Genomic DNA, 18,283 nt, shown 5'->3' with positions numbered 1-18,283 from the left:
ATCCTCTTCTGTCCCTAAAAAAGTAATCAGCCTCATTCCTCCTTTTTTTCTAAATGGGATGTTAGGTCAAATCAGCCCTGAGGATACAAAAACACATTGTGTATTAGCAGCATTCTGCACAGAACATTTCCTCCTCCCTGAATGTGCATTAACCAGGTCAGGGCACTGGTGGTCCACGTTGCTGCTACAGCATCTAATCCAGCTGGTTTTATTACCAGCACCTTGTGGAAGTCAGCAGTAATAATCATGCACAAAAAGTCTGATCCAGGAGTTGTATTCATTGAGATTTCCAGAGTTGAATGGCAGAAGGAGAGAGCCTGGGTAGAGGAAGACAAATGTCAGGTGCCCAAAAACCAAGTAAGAGAAGAATTTTCATCATCAGGTTTATATAGGGCAGCACATCTAAAAACAGGCCTTATGTAATCAAGATGGAATAAGCAACACTTTTAGAAAATATTCATTTCAATTACTGAAGATGAGTAGGTTTGTAAGACTTATTCATCTTCAAAAACAGAAATATTTTAAGGTGAAGTATAAATAAGTGGTTAGTGAGTAGAACATGCATATGGGCAACATAGATAGGAAAGGGTGCAGGGAACAAAAGAACTTAATATTCATAAAGCAGCTGGTTACTAAGTGCTTGTGATCCATGGCGAGGAGGTGAGGTGAGACTGGCGAGGTACTAAATATACAGAGGCACTAAATACATCTGAGCACTTAACATACATAAGACCTTGATTTGGCTACCACATTGGAGATATCCATTCTGGCTCCATGTGTTCTCTGCCCCCAAAACACAAATAAAATAGAAATTAGCCAGCTGTTCATCTGGCTTATTGGCAAACTGCAGCTGCTGAGTCTTGTGATAAAGAAGTCTGCCTCATTGGCCCAGGGCACCTTCAGCCTGTGGGCCTCTTGTTTGAACTTCAACTCTGCATCATCATCATCAACTACATCATCCATGGGGAAGGCCAAGGCAGTACAGAGAGAGAAAGGACATATTGGCATTGTGGACCCCATGATTCAGTAGGGACCATTCCATCCCGCCTGCATCTTCTCTGCAGTGTGTTAGCTTTTACCCCTTGCTTTTCATTGTGTGTTTGGTTTAACGGACAATGTGGTCTGAGCACTTGAAAGGGCGGTGGGGGGTATATGGAGTCACAATGAGCTAAACCAAGTTCAATCCATTAAATAGACCTTTGACTGTGAAGAGGAAGAAGTTGACAGGAGAGAAGAAAAGTCAGTGACAAAACCTCTACCAACCCCCCATGCCAAAGGCTTTAATTCCTATCCCCAGTTTCTCACATGGGCAGGAAATAGAAAATAAAATCTCACAGAGAGGGGAAAAGGAAAACTGAGGGGGAAGGTTCAGCTTCAGAAAAGGGATTTTCCAAATAGGTGTAACCCCTTAGTTCTCAACATTACCATCTCCTCCCACATCTGCAAATAGTATCAGGGCCTTTTGAAGGTGACAAGATCATTGCCCTGTTACTGTTTGTGTAATAAAAGCTAAATTTGATTAAAATGAAAAATGAAGAAATAAAAATAAATAAAATGAAAAATAAAAAGCTCCATGAAAAGCCATAAATTTGGCAAACTACAAAGCAACACAGGACTGATATTTGGGCTATTTTCTATTTAAAACCCAAGACTAAGCTCTAATAGTTTCCAATATTATAGAGACAGCCTTGAACCATTTCGGAATGCAATTTTCCAGGATCTGCTATTATTTCAATTAATCCAGAAGACAATTATGTTTTATGTCTTATGGGCAGTCTATTCTTGCTCCCAGGTTAGATTGTCATGCTTGAAACAAAACAAAACAACACAACACAAGTGGCTGCTTCTAACCAAACACGAAAGAAGAAGAGTTAGTTTTGTCCACCTGAGAGCCAGACCCTGGGAATCAGGATGACTATCCCTTACTAGGGGAGGAGGAGACTTTTATAGACAAGAATTGTTAGTACCTGCCTAGTGCTTCTCCCCTTCTTCTGGAAACTGCCTCCTCCTTCCCCATATCCCTATAGTTAACAGAGTCAACACAGTGGTACAGCAGAACCCTACTCCATGGCCACTGCTGATTGGTCCAGGAGTATCCACCTGACCTAAGATGGACCAATCAAAATCCCTCCCTAGTAATTTTGGTTCGGAGAGAGAAGGGGCTGCTATGTGCATATGGTTGCATTTCCACAGCACGGAGAAATGGAAGTCAGTCTACAGAGAAAATGAAGCAAATAACAGAGAGGAATCCAAAACCCTCCCAGGCGGCCAGTTCCAGTGGCTTCTAAGGCCCCACTTCATTCCACAAGATACTCCTCCAGACCTCTGTAATTTTTTTTAAAGATTTTATTTATTTGTTTGTCAGAGAGAGTACACAAGCAGGGGGAGTGGCAGACAGAGGGAGAAGCAGGCTCCCCGCTGAGCAAGGAGCCAAATACGGGACTCAATCCCAGGACCCTGGGATCATGACCTGAGCCGAAGGCAAATGCTTAACCCACTGAGCTACCCAGGCATCCCTAGACCTCTGTAATTTAAAAAAAAATCTCCTTGTTTAAGCCAATTTGAATTGTTTCTGTCACCTTCAACTAAGATTTCTTAACCCAGAAAATTAAGTCAAAATTATCTTTTACCCTGCATAATTCTGGAACACAAAAGGGAATAATTGAATAGCTACATAAAATAAAGGCATCTATAAATTCTGCCTCCAAAGTTCAGAATTTGTAGTACTGTCATTAAAGCCACTACGTCACCACAGACCTCACATGTGACCAAAAAAAGAAACTGCTTTTGCATCTAAAACTGAGCTTCAGGGGCGCCTGGGTGGCTCAGTCATTAAGTGTCTGCCTTCGGCTCAGGTCATGATCCCGGAGTCCTGGGATCGAGCCCCACATCAGGAAGCCTGCTTCTCCCTCTCCCACTCTCGCGCGGTGTTCCTGCTCTTGCTATCTCTCTGTCAAATAATAAATAAAATCTTTAAAATAAATAAATAAATAAATAAATAAATAAATAAATAAATAAATAAATAAAATAAAACTGAGTTTCAGTGTGTCTGACGTATTGTTGGTGTCCGCAGACTGAAGAGGACAGGGGCTTATCCTCACAGGTGTCAGCAGCTGTTCGAGGGCTAGCTTCTCTACTGCCTGGAGGGAAATGAGGCAAGAGGGCCAAGCGGAAACCAGAGACAGTCAGTTTTTCCTTTTGAGGGGGCACCTCACACGGAAAAGGCATCTCTTAAACACACATATTTAGGAAACAGTCACTTCAGGTGTAAGAGAACTCTAGTTACAAGGAGCTAGTATTTTCTGCACACTTAACCACATGGAGACATTATTCAGATCCCTTTACATCCATTATAACTAAGTCTTAAGTTTTGAGAAATGGCATTACTGTCCCCATTCTGCCGATAAGGACCTGATACTCTGAAGTGTGTCTTGTCTTAAGTTTCCAGTTGGCGTTGCGCTGTCAGAGCATGTACCTGTTCACCACATATGCTTTTGTTGCGACTGCCAAGGGCTGTCCACCAAACTCAGAGTTTGGGCTGTCCAGAGGCACTGTCGAGAGGGCAGTGAAACTCCCCACCCTGTGAGTGCGTCGAGGCAGCCTCTAGCCTGACTCTCAGATGTGGGGGGTTGGGGGGTGAGGTGGACGGTGAGACAGGATGGGGGCAAATATCTTGCAGCCTGGCTTGGTAGGTGCCTGCCTCTTCCATGCACCCAGATTCGATCAGCCCCCAGACGTTTTGCCAGAACACATGTTAGTGATGAGCCCTGACGTTCTCTAAGCCCCCAAGAAGCTTTTAAAATAAGCTTCCTCTTGCTTGTGGAAGATTTTGCTTGTGGAAGGAGTTTGTGTTTACATATTACAAGTTTTGAGGGTTTTGCTCATTATAAAAGCAATATATGCCCACTCTCAAAAATTCAGACATTGCCAAAAACGTAACTACCATAGCAATGGTTCTCTGGTGCCACCCCCAGGTTGTCAGTCAACAGGGGTATTCCTTCAGACATTTTTCTGTGTATATAATAGTATGTTCTCTTCTTATAAGGGGGAATTTCATTTTTGTTAGTTTTGTTTGCTTTTCCTTACTTACTGGTTTACTCCTAAACATAGAGTTTGATATGCTTCTGCATCGTGTGCACTTTCAACTGTGCTGGGAGCACAGGCTGCCTGAGTTCAAAAGCTGGGCCCACCACTTCACTGCAGTGCAACCTTGGAGATGGGTAATTAAAATTCTGGGCCTCAGTTTGCCCATCCAGAAACTGGGCATAATAATAGTATCTATCTAATAGGGCTTTTGGAGGTGTGATGACATGCAAAGCACTAAGAATAGTAGCTAACATAAGAGCTAAATAAATGAAATACATTATTATAGTATTGTTTTTATTTATTTTGTTATTTAAAAATAGTTTTATTTTAGGGACACTTGGGTGGCTCAGTCATTAAGCATCTGCCTTCGGCTTAGGTCATGATCCCAGGGTCCTGGGATTGAGCCCCACATCAGGCTCCCTGCTCCACAGGAAGCCTGCTTCTCCCTCTCCCACTCCCTCTGCTTGTGTGCCCTCTCTTGCTGTCTCTCTGTCAAATAAATAAATAAAAAATATTTTTAAAAATAAAAAGTTTTTTTATTTACTTATTTTTAAAGATTTATATTTATTTGAGAGAGAGAATGAGAGAGCAGGGGGAGGGGGAGCAGAGGGAGAGAGAATCCCAAGCAGACTTGACATTGAGTGCAGAGCCCGATGTGGGGCTTGATCTCACGACCCTGAGATCACGACATGAGCTGAAACCAAGAGTCGGATGCTTAACCAACTGTGCCACCCAGGAGCCCCTAAAATTATTTTTAAAGTATGAGTTAGAATGAATAACTTGACTTTGTTTACTGGTCATATGTACTTTCTCTTCTGTGCTGTTTATTCATATCCTTCAACTATTTTCCTATTGGGTTTTCAAATTTGTGTTATTGCTTTGCAAGTGTCCTCTGTATATTAGGGAGGTTAGTAATTTCATACTAAAGAAAATTTCCCAAAAGGTGCTGGCAAGGAACATGGACTTTGGAATGAGGTGAGCTCAGGTTAGAATCCCAGCTCCACTACTTACCTGTCACGTAACCCTGAACAAGCTGCTCCACTTTTAAACCTCTGTTCAGTGGGCAGAATTCTAGCATGGCCCCCAAAACCCCCAGTCCCTAATGTACACGTTGTATAATCCCCTCCTCTGAGTGCCGGCAGAATCTGAGAATGTGATGAAGTATCACCCCCATGACCAGATTACTAATCATTGGCTTTTAGATCATCAAAAGGAAGATGATCTGGGTGGTGATCTAATCTGGTGAGCCCTTAAAAGGAACTGGGCTCTTCCTCAAGTCAGAGAGATATGAAGCATAAGCAATAATTTGATGTGAGACAGATTCTCTGTTACTGGCTTTAAAGATGGGGATGCCACAGGGCAAGAACCCGAGAGAAGCCTCTAGGAGTTAAGAGCCACCCCCAGCTGACAATCTCCAAAGAAATGGGGACTTCAGTCCTAAAGCCACAAGAAACTGAATTCCTCCCAATAACCTAAATAAGCTTGAAAGAGGCCTCTGTGCCTCAGAGGAGACTCCACTCTGGCTGACACCTTGATTCCTGTCTTGTGAGACACTGAGCAGAGAACCCAGCACACCATGCCCAGACTTCTGACCTACAGAACTGTGACCTAACGAGTGGCTGGTGTTCCAAGCTGCCAAATTTGTGGTAATTTGCTATGCGGTGATCAAAAACTAACATACTCTACTTCCTCATCTATGAAATGAGGATGAGGCTCAAACAACATCAATCTCTTGGGATTGTTCTGGGAAGTAATGTATGCATAAAGCACTCAACACAGCGCCTGGTATAACCTAAGTGAATGCTAGGGGCTAGTTACCTGGGATTAATGGAGCTGTTATAACTGTATCTATCACTACAAATACAAAACAGGGTAACAAATTATTTTCTTCATAAATAAAGTAGGGAAGATCAAACCTTTAAAAAAAAATGAAGTCCAAAGGAGTAGAAGGGAACTAAAAGGGATCCTGGGTGATGAAGTTTACCATAGCATACTCACTTGTTCCTAGCATTTTAAAAAAGATCTTCATGTCTAACTTCCTTTGAAGAAAAGTATGTGTCATCAGCCTTGTTTTAAAGAGGCAATACATGTGGCACCTGGGTGGCTCAGTCGGTTAAGCGTCTGCCTTCGGCTCAGGTCATGATCTCTGGGTCCTGGGATCAAGCCCTGCGTGGGCTCCCTGCTCAGTGGGGAGTCTGCTTCTCGGTCTCCCTCTGCCCCTCCCCCTTGCTTGTGCTCACTCTTTCTCTCTCTCTCTCTCTCAAATAAATAAATAAATATTTAAAAAAATAAAGAGGCAACAGCCCTAATGGCCTGGGGACCGACAGTCCCGCATTCAAACGCTGGCTCTGTCACTTACTACAGCTGTGATTTTAGGCAAAAGCTAGCACACGTGGGGCTCTGTTTCCTCATCCTTGACATGGGAATAAGTACATCTACCATGCAGGACTGCCATGGCCTTGCCGGGAGCTGATGTGCAGTAAGTGGAGGTAAATGTACCAAGTGAGGCTGCAAGAGAGAGAGCGTTGTGCCCCCTTTGTTGCAGGGTGGACACAGTGAGGTCACAATAAACACTGGCCTGGCCGTGTATGTACTGAGTCTTAGAGACCGTCACTCCACTGAGTTGTGAATTTTAGAACATTCCAGTCTGACCTTCAAGAAACATTCACTGACCCTGAGGTGTGTGTACTTCCTGCCAAACACAGGATTTGGGATGTGTCAAGGCAGCGTGCAGCAAGCACAGGACTCACTGTCTGAAAACCAGGTTCTAGATCTGATCTCTTGGGAGAGACCCAGGAGAGATCTGGTAACAGTACCAAACTCTTCCTTGGTAGCACTCTTCCCTACCTCAAGTAGCTCTCATGGAGCTGCACTGACAAAACCCCGTCCACCTAGCTCCCTCAGAGGGAACACGTGACCAAGGCTTGTCCATCTTCTTGATGACAGTAATTGGCCAAGGCGTAGCCATGTGACCCAAGCCAGGGCAGTCAGAGTCCTTCACTGGGATTTCATATGTGGACTGTGGAATCAAAAGCTTCTCTCTTTCCTCTGGAAACAAGCAGCTGTTTGTGGTCATCCTCTCCCTCCAAAACAGTTCACATGTAGTATGCAGGATAAGACCAATACCCCAAGAGTAACAAAGCTGAGAGGCAGTATCCCTGGATACTGTTGTATCTGAAGCCTACCCACCTCAGTGTCTCTCAGTCAAATGAGCCAATCAATCTCCCTTTCCACTCGAGCTAGTTTTAATTGAGTTTCTATTACTTGCAATCAAGAGTCCTGACTAATACATTAGGCCTTGTTTTCCACATCTGAAAATTAAAAGGTTGGGGCTACAATGTTCAAAGTTTCTTCCAAAGCCTCAGAGTCTAGAAATTTCTTCCCAAATGGCCTAGGCAAGAGTAAAGAGCAGGTACTGGAGAAAGAGACAAGACAAGCACAGCCATGAAATTTGGTTGGTATTTAATGGAAACGTCAGTTCTAACACCTTAACGATGCTTTGTATGGAGCAGTAGGTCTTGCTAAGTATTTCCTAGTTAATTAATAGGCAATGGTAGGAGGTGTGCTCCTGAGATTTCCACACTTCTAGAGCGAGTTTCCTCCCTGAGTGTCTTTCTCTCTCTCTCTCTCTCTCTCTCTCTCTCTCTCTCTCAGCTAACCGGAGGAGCTGTGGCAAATATTTGCACAAGGAAGAGTGGAAATTCTGAGCTCAGCACTGCCCCAACCAGATGGGGACCAGATGTGCAATGAGCACCTGATGGAAGCACTTAGTAACAGTACTGCAGGGTCCACCTTCTTATTCCTGTCATTCTATTCTGGTTTTACTCATGATGTTCCCACCATAACTGCTCCAACCAAAACCTCCTCTTGGCTTCTTTCCATAAGCATATGTGCAGCACCTATGGGTCTGGTGAGAGACAGGCATGACCCCACCTCTTGTTCAGGAAGGTGGGGCAGTCAAGAGGGTTGGTAACACCAAGGGCCCCTGTCTGCTTAGATAAGAGTGGGAATCAAGAGACCTAACCTGCACTTAATAACTCCTATAAAGGGCTAAATCACTTGGTAGGTAGAAAGAGTGTCATCCAAGGGTCACCAGCTTTTCCTGAACCTCTCTACAGCCAAAAACTGCAGCCCCCCAAAAAAGGAAAACCACAAAGCCTACTCCTAATGCCTTGAGGAGTAATGCAGATCTTCAGTGAATGTTTCCAGGGAAGACAAGGAGGGGTTTACAATACAACTCACTCAGAAAGACTTTCCTAAAATTATTTTTAAACATCTCTCTCTTTTTCTAGACCCCTTATTAAGATGCCAACCACTCCCTCTCCTCCCTTTGTGCCCCAACTCCCTCCTGAGCCCTCACATGTGTCCCTCTTGGCTTCTCATCTAGAGTGATGTGGTTCCTTGTCCTCCCGCCTTTTACCATCCATCTTCCCACACCACTTCTCTCCATCCCCCCAAAATCCACCAATGCCCAGAATATAAGGAAACTCACACAGGATCTTTATTCTTTACAAGCCAAAGAGGAATGGAATTACAAATGCTTTAATGGTTTCCTCTGCCACATATATAAATATGGGAAATTTACTAGTGCACAGATTCTAAAACCTTCCTTTCTCAATAAGGAAGAAAATAAAGCCTTCACAAAAAGCATGCCCTGCCCTAGGACAGCATGCACAGCTCAGTCTAACAGGCCTGGGAGTCACATTTCATTACAGAAAATATATTAGCTAGATAATGCCTCAAATGTCTTCATCCTGGCATTCTGGGCCTTCTTGCTCTTCAGTTCCGATTACCATAATGATGGTTACAAAGCATGGCCTGGCTGGGAGTAAGGGTGTTTCCACTTGGTAGGGTTCCCTCCTGCTCCCTCTATGTCAGGGAGGATTATGTTCCAACAGGGGGAGAGATCAATTTGGCCAATCTGGCAATTGATCAAGACTCAGACCATCTCCCTCTGGCATATCTTAATGTCAGTTTGTCTAACTTTACCAATAAGCCCAAGAGGCCAGGAGAAATCAAACCAAGGACAAGGGACCAAAATAAACACCACATCTGACCTAACCACCTAACGGACTCTACTCACTCCAACAATTTTAACTATTCCCTTATTCCCTAATATCAAATGTTACCATGCAGGGATGAAGCTATCAAAGGGTCACTTAAACCAAGTGTATATCTAACAGGTTCCTTTGAACAGCAATTTCTATAAAACAGAGTTGTGCTCAAAAATTCACAAAACATTTTTCAAGGGAAAACAGTTGGAGAGGTCTTATCACCATAGGTATGGTAATCAATCATCCCAGGTTGCCTGGGACTTCCAGTGCTAAAACCAGGACAATGGCTGGCAAACTTAGGTGGTTGGTGACCCTAGATGTACCACAAGAGTTGGCCAGTGACCACTGCTGAAGCAGAAGGAAGGATAGGGTATCCTGAGGGGAGGCCAGAGACGGAGAGAAAATAAATGTCTTCCAAAAAAGGCCCACTTGCTCACAGAAGGTCTAATTTCTCTACAGTTCAAAATTGACAATAAATGCCAACTCTTCCAAAGTGTGTACAGACTATCTTGTCCACAAGGATTAGTGAACAATGACTTTGGGAAATGTCACCAACAACATCAACTCAAATGTAGTCTCCAAGCACAGCAACACATCAAAGGATCTGAGAAGTCTTGAAGCAGTGAACATATTTAATTAGGTGCTCTCAGTGTGCCCCAAGTTTATTTGCGTACACAAGGTTTTTTCCACGTAATGGTTATGATCACCCAACTGAATCCAACTGATCATCCAACACACTCGAAGGAATGGGGATCTTATCCACAAAACCGTAAACAGCTTAGGAGACACATGACTTACATTCAGTAAGACATGCACGTCTATTTAAGAGGTCAACACACTTTTCTTTGCACTCAGTGAAAAGCATATTGTAAACTTAGTGAAAACAGAACCATGATCTATATTTATTTTTAATAACACACTTGGAGAAAATGACTAAGTTCTATGTAGGAGACTGAAGGGGAACTCAACTAGAAAAAACAGTGCTGCAAAGACCAAAGACGTGAGCTTGAAACACAGTCTGAAGTGGACTTTGTGTCTGATGGATGTGAAAGATTTCTTTATTCATTCAACAAATCAATTAAGTATGTAGGTGCTAGGCGCAGGGATCTGCAGTGAACAAGACAGAATGACAAGGTCTCTACACACCTGATGCTTGGAGCTTCTAATCTTACATTTCCGTAGACACTAACTATCTTATCCCAACAATGGGAAGGAAGTGCAGGGGTTCATAGGAGGTGCCTCAGCTCAGAAGGCTTTCCCATGGGAGGTGATGTCAAGGCTTAGACCCAAGGGATGAAGTGGGTGAGCCAGTTGCTGCGTGTGTAGGAGCACAGTGCTGGACAGAGGGGGCTGTGTTCTAGGCAGAAGGAACAACTCAGCAAAGGCCGGGTGGTGAAACAGAGCTCTGAGCATTCTTTACACACACAACCATGTTTTTCCTAAGGTCAGAGCTAGAATTCATTTTAGCACACGGCAGGGCTTCCATATACTTTATTATTATTATTATTATTACTATTAGCATTATTATGTTAAGGAAGAGAACTGTGCATCAAGAGATTAGATCTGACTATACAGTGCTAAGGGTCAACGGCCTTATGACTGGGAGATTTTTATGTTTAGATCTGTTTAGAGCTTACAGACTTCTCCTTCTGGAAAACAAAGCTCCCCATGAAGTCGTAAATCTATATATTAACAGATGGTACATTTCTGATTTCTTTTGTCTTCATTGTGCACTGGGTCCCCCCAGGTTCCCAAGAAAACAGGCACAATGCCTCCCTCTCCTCAACCCTGACTTGGCTTCTTTACCAGATGCTTCCAGGAGCCCAAGACCTACAGGGCAAACGAACATCAGCGGGCGCTTATAATTGAGCCACTTAACGTTTTTTAATTAAGCCACAAGTGCTGACACAAACATGATTTCTCCAAGAGCTAAAACACAGCTTCTTTGGCAAAGACCGATTAGTAGAGCCAACCCCAAGAGCACCGTCTCTGGGGCAGCCAGAATAGGGTGTAGAACAGTGGGCACCATGCCCGGGAAAACACTTACCCCTCTGAAATTCCAGGCTTTAGGGGAGGAGAACATGGGGAAGTTGTTTTGCCGCTGCCTCCTGGGCCTAGAAGAGGAGAAAAGACAAGACAATGTGTTCGTCACTCATGGGCTCGATACTCAGAGGAAATCACTGACTTCTGATATAGTTTTATCAGAAAGAGATGGCTGGAGAAACGGCCCAGGCCAATGAGGCAGCTGGCCTTTTCTACAGCCCTGCAATCCTTCGCAGCCAAAGGCACTCCAAACTCCTTCCCAGTCCCCCAGGACAAGAGCTCCAGAGCCCCTCAGAAACCGTCAAGCTCCCACCCTTAAAAAATCAAATCGAATCTAAAATTCAACCTGGTTGCAATCAAAGAGCCAGACCGAGCTCCCGATCTTGATCTTTATTTCTCACACACAAGCAATTCCCAAACGGACATCATCAGCTGGTGTTTACAGCTTCAGCCGAGCCCGGAACTCTCCCTGGAGCAAGCTGCACCTGAGCTCCAGACTTTCAGACGGACGGTCCACAGGATATGTAGCCGCTACCTCGCCAGCCAGAACCAGTTTCCTCACCGATTAACATCACCCCCATGAATCAGCATCCTTACACATGACAGAAGCAGGCTCTGGTGGGGTCAGCACCAGACGTGGGTAAACAGTACAGGGAAGGAAAGCAGGAGCAGTGTGGCTGGGCAACTCCAGACAGCTACCAACACACCACCAGGGACACCGTCTACGATGTTTCTACGGAGTAATAAATTACTCCTCCCAAAAATGTTGTGTATGTCAATATGGCAATTCAAATCTCATGTTTGCTTAAAATACCACCTCACTGAAAAGCATCCCTAAGAAAGGTTCATCTTGGACTTTCCCTGAGGTTTTAGTCACTGATGTGCAAAAAGGTACAGGATGTACCTTGGGTTCACTGATGTACCAAAAAGGTACTAAGTTGTCAGTTTTTCACGTGATACCCACACCTTTACTTCGACTTCCCTGCCATAATCAGCAGTAATGCCTGTCAGAAGAGACCACTGCACAGGCTTGAGTCAGGCTCGAGTAAAAGTCTTAATTGGCTCTCCCGTATGAAAGAGATGTACGCGAACTGCAAGGTGATTATCCTAACAGCAGCACCTAACAGGTATTGAGTCCTTAAAACAGCACACGCTAAGACTTCATAGAGTTAATCTCATTGACTCCCACACTGTGAGCTAGAGTTCGTCATTGTACCCATTTAAGAGATAAGAAAACAGAGACCTAAGGATATTAAGTGCCAACGGTCAGCACCCAGGTGAAATCAGGATTCTGATCCCAGTTGTCTGATCTCAGATCCCACGGTGTTTTACCAGCTGTGCAACCCTGACCATGAGGCTTCATCTCTTGGGCTTTCATTCCGCCTCTGTGCAAAACAGCAGAAGAGATACCCGGTACATAGAGTCAAGAAGGGATGATGGTTCTAGATCCAGTTCTATCACTGCTAAGTTCTCAAAGATGTCAGTGCAGAGCCCCTTCCCCTCCTCCCAATTTCTGGCTCTAAGAACAGCCTTCGAGCAGGGGCACAGGACCGACACAGAAAAGCTGGGACAACTCACCAAAAGCTGTGTCTTTATATCCAGCCCCACTTTTGCCTCACCCTCCTCCTCACCCACAAAGACAATAAAAACCCAGGCTAATAACATCTCAAGACACACAGAACACGTGGGTGGTTATTTAGATTTAATACACTTCTCTATTAAGGAACATGTTGGTCTAAGTTCTTCTAAAAAAGCATTTCCCCCTTGAGAGAAAAAAAAAACTTAGAATTTAACAAAACATCTCCCTGGATACTGTGCCCTGCTCCCCCGGGTTAGAATTGGGCTTTGCCCTCCTAATTATTTGATGAGCTTCACTGCTTCCAAAGCAACAACATATAGCAAGCCTAACATTGTGAATAAATGGGCCCCTGTTTTATACGTTGGGTCCACAGAAAATTATGATCACAATAATTAACAGCAATTAAGTTACATGATGTGCCAGGGACTATGCTAAACACTTTGCCTACATAATCGAAGTCTCACAATAAGATAGGTTATTATGTTACAGTATATTGTTAGTACATGATATACAGGTAGTGTTATAATGGTGCTATATAATGTTATATATATATAAAAATACATATGTACAAATTTATAGTACATAATACATTATAATGGCAAGATATATTTTTAAAAATACTTTTATTTATTTAAGCTCTACACCCATTGTGGGGCTTGACCTCAAAATCAAGAGTCACATGTTCTACCAACATAGCCAGCCAGGTGCCCCAGCATTATACACTTTTAAGTAAGTAACCTTGTATCATATTTTCATATATTATGGTATAATGGGGGATATTACCATTACCCCATCCTACAGATGAGATAAACTAGGACTCGGAGAGGTTAAGCCACATGCCAAAAGTCACATAGCTGGTAGGTGGCCAAGTTGGGATTCATAACCAGATGTGTCTGCCTCCAGATTCAGAGGATGTAGCCCCTCTCATACAGAGAGAAGCCCCACCAAACAGGGCACAGCATTCTTTTAGAAGAATATGGCCTGGGGGTTCCTTGTGGGAGGGCACCAGCTTAGTAGGGTCTCACACTAAGAAGCCTCATAGGTAAAGAAAAAGGATCAAAGCAAATCTGTCAATCCAGGGCACTCTCATGGCAATTTGGACACACCCCTCTTGGCTGGGGAACTGCCAGGAAACCTACCAAGAGAAGGACTGTCCCTAATTGTAGGCTCCCCACAACCCTTGTATTCCATCACCAGCCAGGCTTCCAGATCATTCACATTAGCTGGAACCCCTTTAATAGTCTAATCTGGCATCATAAGAGTCTCCTACTAGTATCCTCCTTCTCCCCAGCCAAACATTAGCACCCAGGTGGCTTCAAAAGATGGCTTCAGGAGGGGCACCTGTGTGGCTCAGTCAGTTAAGTGTCTGACTCTTGATTTCGGCTCCCCGGTCCTGATCCCAGGGTCCTGGGATCTGGGCCTTTGTTAGGCCCCCTGCTCAGAGGGGAGTCTGCTAGTCTCCCTCTCCCCCTGCCCCTCCCCCCCCAACCGTTTGAGTCCATGCCCCACGCACACATGCTTGGTTAAGAAGCACAGCCTGGGGGGGCGGAGCAAGATGGCGGAGGAGTAGGAGACCTAGATTTCATCTGGTCTCAGGAATTCAGCTGAATAGGGATCAAACCATTCTGAACACCTACGAACTCAACAGGAGATCGAAGAAAAGAATAGCAGCAACTCTCTGAACAGAAAAGTGACCACTTTCTGGAAGTCAGGCCACTGCTCCTCCAGCAGGGACCCAACAAGCGGCAGAGCCGGGGAGACTCCCCTTCCTCCCCGGAGAGGAGCGGCGCGGGAGCGCACTGCAGGGATCTGCTGGGTTTGGAGACTCCACACGGGGTCGGGTGCCAGAGATAGAAACGCTCCGTCACAGGCCGGGTGAGCGCGGAGTGCGGCCGGAGACCGGGGAGACGGGGAGTGACTGCTTTTCTCTGAGGGCGCACTGAGGAGCGGGGCCCTGAGTTCTCAGCTCCTCCAGGTGGAGATTGGGAGGCCACCATTTTCACCCTGGTCCTCCAAAGCTGTACCGACAGCTTGCAGGGAACAAAAGCTCCTGAGAGCAAACCCGAGCAGCTTCCTTAGCCCGGACCGACAAGGGCGGGGCAATTCCGCCTCCGGCAAAGACATTTGGAAACCACAGCAAGCAGGTCCCTCCCCCAGAAGATCAGCACGAACAGCCAGCAAGCCAAGACCAAGTTTACCGATCAAGGAGAACGGGAGAACTCCAGCGCTAGGGGAATACTGCACATAGAATTCATGGCTTTTTTTTACCATGATTCATTAGTTCATCAAAGTTAATTTTTGTTAACTGGTTTTTTTTATTTTTAATTTCCCTTAACCAACATCTTAATCCCTTTAAAAAAAAAACATTTTTTATTTTTCATTTTTAGAGTCATATTTATTCCTTCATAGTAGTTACCCTTATTTTTGGCGTATATATATAAGTTGTTCTCTCTTTAAAATTTTGAGATACAGTTTCTTCTAACAGATCAAAATATACCCTAAATCACTAGTGTATGGCTTTGTTCTAGTCTCCTGCCTGATCACATTCTCTCCCTTTTTCCTTTTTTTTTTTCTTAAATCTTCTTTCTTTTTTCAAACAACTTCTTATCCTATCAATTCCTTTTATAAAACCTTTTATAATTTTCATCTTTACAGTCATCTTCCATCCCTTCATTGTATCAATCCTTATTTTGTACATATATGTCTTTCTTCCTTTAAAATTTTAGGAGGCACTTTTTTCTAACAGACCAAAATACGCCCAAAATCTAGTGTGTGGCACTGATCTATGCACTAGCCTGATCATATTTGATCATATTCTGCTTTTTTTGTATTGTTCTGTTTTTGTTTTTTTCTTTTTTTTTCTTTTTTTTCCCTCTTTTTTCTTTCTTTCTCTTTCTTTTCCCCTGGTTTCAGGTCTTTTCTGATTTGTATAGAGTATATTTGCTGGGGACGTTGTTAACCTGTTAGCATTTTGTTCTCTCATTCATCTATTCTCCTCTGGACAAAATGACAAGACGAAAAAAATCACCTCAGCAAAAAGAACAAGAGGTAGTACCGTCAGCCAGGGACCTACTCAATATGGACATTAGTACGATGTCGGACCTAGAGTTCAGAATCATGACTTTAAAGATACTAGCTGGGCTTGAAAAAAAGCGTGGAAGTTATTAGAGAAACCCTTTCTGGAGAAATAAAAGAATGAAAATCTAACCAAGTCGAAATCAAAAAGGCTATTGATGAGGTGCAATCAAAAATGGGGGCACTAAATGCTAGGATAAATGAGGCAGAAGAGAGAATCAGCGATATAGAAGACCAAATGATGGAAAATAAAGAGGCTGAGAAAAAGAGAGAGAAACAACTACAGGATCACGAGGGCAGAATTCGAGAGATAAGTGATACGATAAGACGAAACAACATTAGAATAATTGGGATCCCAGAAGAAGGAGAGAGAGAGAGGGGCAGAAGGTATATTGGAGCAAATAATAGCAGAGAACTTCCCTAATGTGAGGAAGGAAACAGGCATCAAAATCCAGGAGGCACAGAGAACCCCTCTCAAAATCAATAAAAATAGGTCAACACCCCGACATCTAATAGTAAAACTTACGAGTCTCAGAGACAAAGAGAAAATCCTGAAAGCAGCTCGGGAGAAGAGATACGTAACCTACAATGGTAGAAACATTAGATTGGCAACAGACCTATCCACAGAGACCTGGCATGCCAGAAAGGACTGGCAAGATATCTTCAGAGCACTAAACGAGAAAAATATGCAGCCAAGAATACTATATCCAGCTAGGCTGTCATTGAAAATAGAAGGAGAGATAAAAAGCTTCCAGAACAAACAAAAACTAAAGGAATTTGCAAACACGAAACGCACCCTCCAAGAAATATTGAAAGGGGTCCTCTAAGCAAAGAGAGAGCCTAAAAGCAGCAAAGATCAGAAAGGAACACAGACAACAGACAGTAACAGTCACCTTACAGGCAATACAATGGCACTAAATTCATACCTTTCAATAGTCACCCTGAATGTAAATGGGCTAAATGCCCCAATCAAAAGACACAGGCTATCAGATTGGATTAAAAAACAAGACCCATCAATATGTTGTCTGCAAGAGACTCATTTTAGACCCAAAGACACCCCCACATTGAAAGTGAGGGGGTGGAAAACCATTTACCATGCTAATGGACACCAAAAGAAAGCTGGGGTGGCAATCCTTATATCAGACAAACTAGATTTTAAAACAAAGACTGTAATAAGAGATGAGGAAGGACACTATATCCTACTTAAAGGGTCTATCCAACAAGAAGATCTAACAATTGTAAATATCTATGCCCCGAACGTGGGAGCAGCCAATTATATAAGGCATTTAATAACAAAAGCAAAGAAACACATTGACAACAATACAATAATAGTGGGGGACTTTAACACCCCCCTGACTGAAATGGACAGATCATCTAAGCAAAAGATCAACAAGGAAATAAAGACTTTAAATGACACACTGGACCAAATGGACTTCACAGACATATTCAGAACATTCCATCCCAAAGCAACGGAATACATATTCTTCTCTAGTGCCCATGGAACATTCTCCAGAATTGATCACATCCTAGGTCACAAATCAGGTCTCAACTGGTACCAAAAGATTGGGATTATTCCCTGCATATTTTCAGACCACAGTGCTTTGAAACTAGAACACAATCACAAGAGGAAAGTTGGAAAGAACTCAAATACATGGAGGCTAAAGAGCATCCTACTAAAGAATGAATGGGTCAACCAGGAAATTAAAGAAGAACTAAAAAAATTCATGGAAACCAATGAAAATGAAAACACAACTGTTCAAAATCTTTGGGATACAGCAAAGGCAGTCCTGAGAGGAAAGTATATAGCAATACAAGCCTTTCTCAAGAAACAAGAAAGGTCTCAAATACACAACCTAACCCTACACCTAAAGGAGCTGGAGAAAGAACAGCAAATAAAGCCTAAACCCAGCAGGAGAAAAGAAATAATAAAGATCAGAGCAGAAATCAATAAAATAGAAACCAAAAGAACAGTAGAACAGATCAACGAAACTAGGGGGTGGTTCTTTGAAAGAATTAACAGGATTGATAAACCCCTGGCCAGACTTATCAAAAAGAAAAGAGAAATGACCCAAATCAACAAAATCATGAATGAAAGAGGAGAGATCACAACCAACACCAAAGAAATACAAACAATTCTAAGAACATATTATGAGCAACTCTATGCCAGCAAATTAGATAACCTGGAAAAATGGGTGCATTCCTAGAGATGTATCAACTACCAAAACTGAACCAGGAAGAAATAGAAAACCTGAACAGACCTATAACCACTAAGGCAATTGAAGCAGTCATCAAAAATCTCCCAAGAAACAAAAGCCCAGGGCCAGATGGCTTCCCAAGGGAATTCTATCAGACATTTAAAGAAGAATTAATACCTATTCTCCTGAAACTGTTCCAAAAAATAGAAATGGAAGGAAAACTTCCAAACTCATTTTATGAGGCCAGCATT

General features: G+C 43.3%; 1 protein-coding gene across 1 annotated transcript in view; it reads right to left on the bottom strand.

The window, feature by feature from the left end:
* The window catches only part of ARHGEF3 (Rho guanine nucleotide exchange factor 3), a 309,795-nt gene that overhangs the window by 190,161 nt on the left and 101,351 nt on the right, over positions 1-18,283 (bottom strand). The window contains exon 3 of the mRNA XM_088027978.1: positions 11,188-11,254. Coding sequence (XP_087884104.1) covers positions 11,188-11,254 — 67 coding nt within the window. The remainder of the gene's footprint in view (positions 1-11,187; positions 11,255-18,283) is intronic.

Source organism: Eumetopias jubatus, unplaced genomic scaffold (assembly GCF_037043125.1).
Source record: "Eumetopias jubatus isolate StellerSeaLion01/CBP00866 unplaced genomic scaffold, mEumJub1_p1.0 scaffold_1, whole genome shotgun sequence".
Taxonomy (NCBI): Eukaryota; Metazoa; Chordata; class Mammalia; order Carnivora; family Otariidae; genus Eumetopias; species Eumetopias jubatus.
Note: the sequence above shows the minus strand (reverse complement) of the source record. Positions and strands in the feature narration are given on the sequence as shown.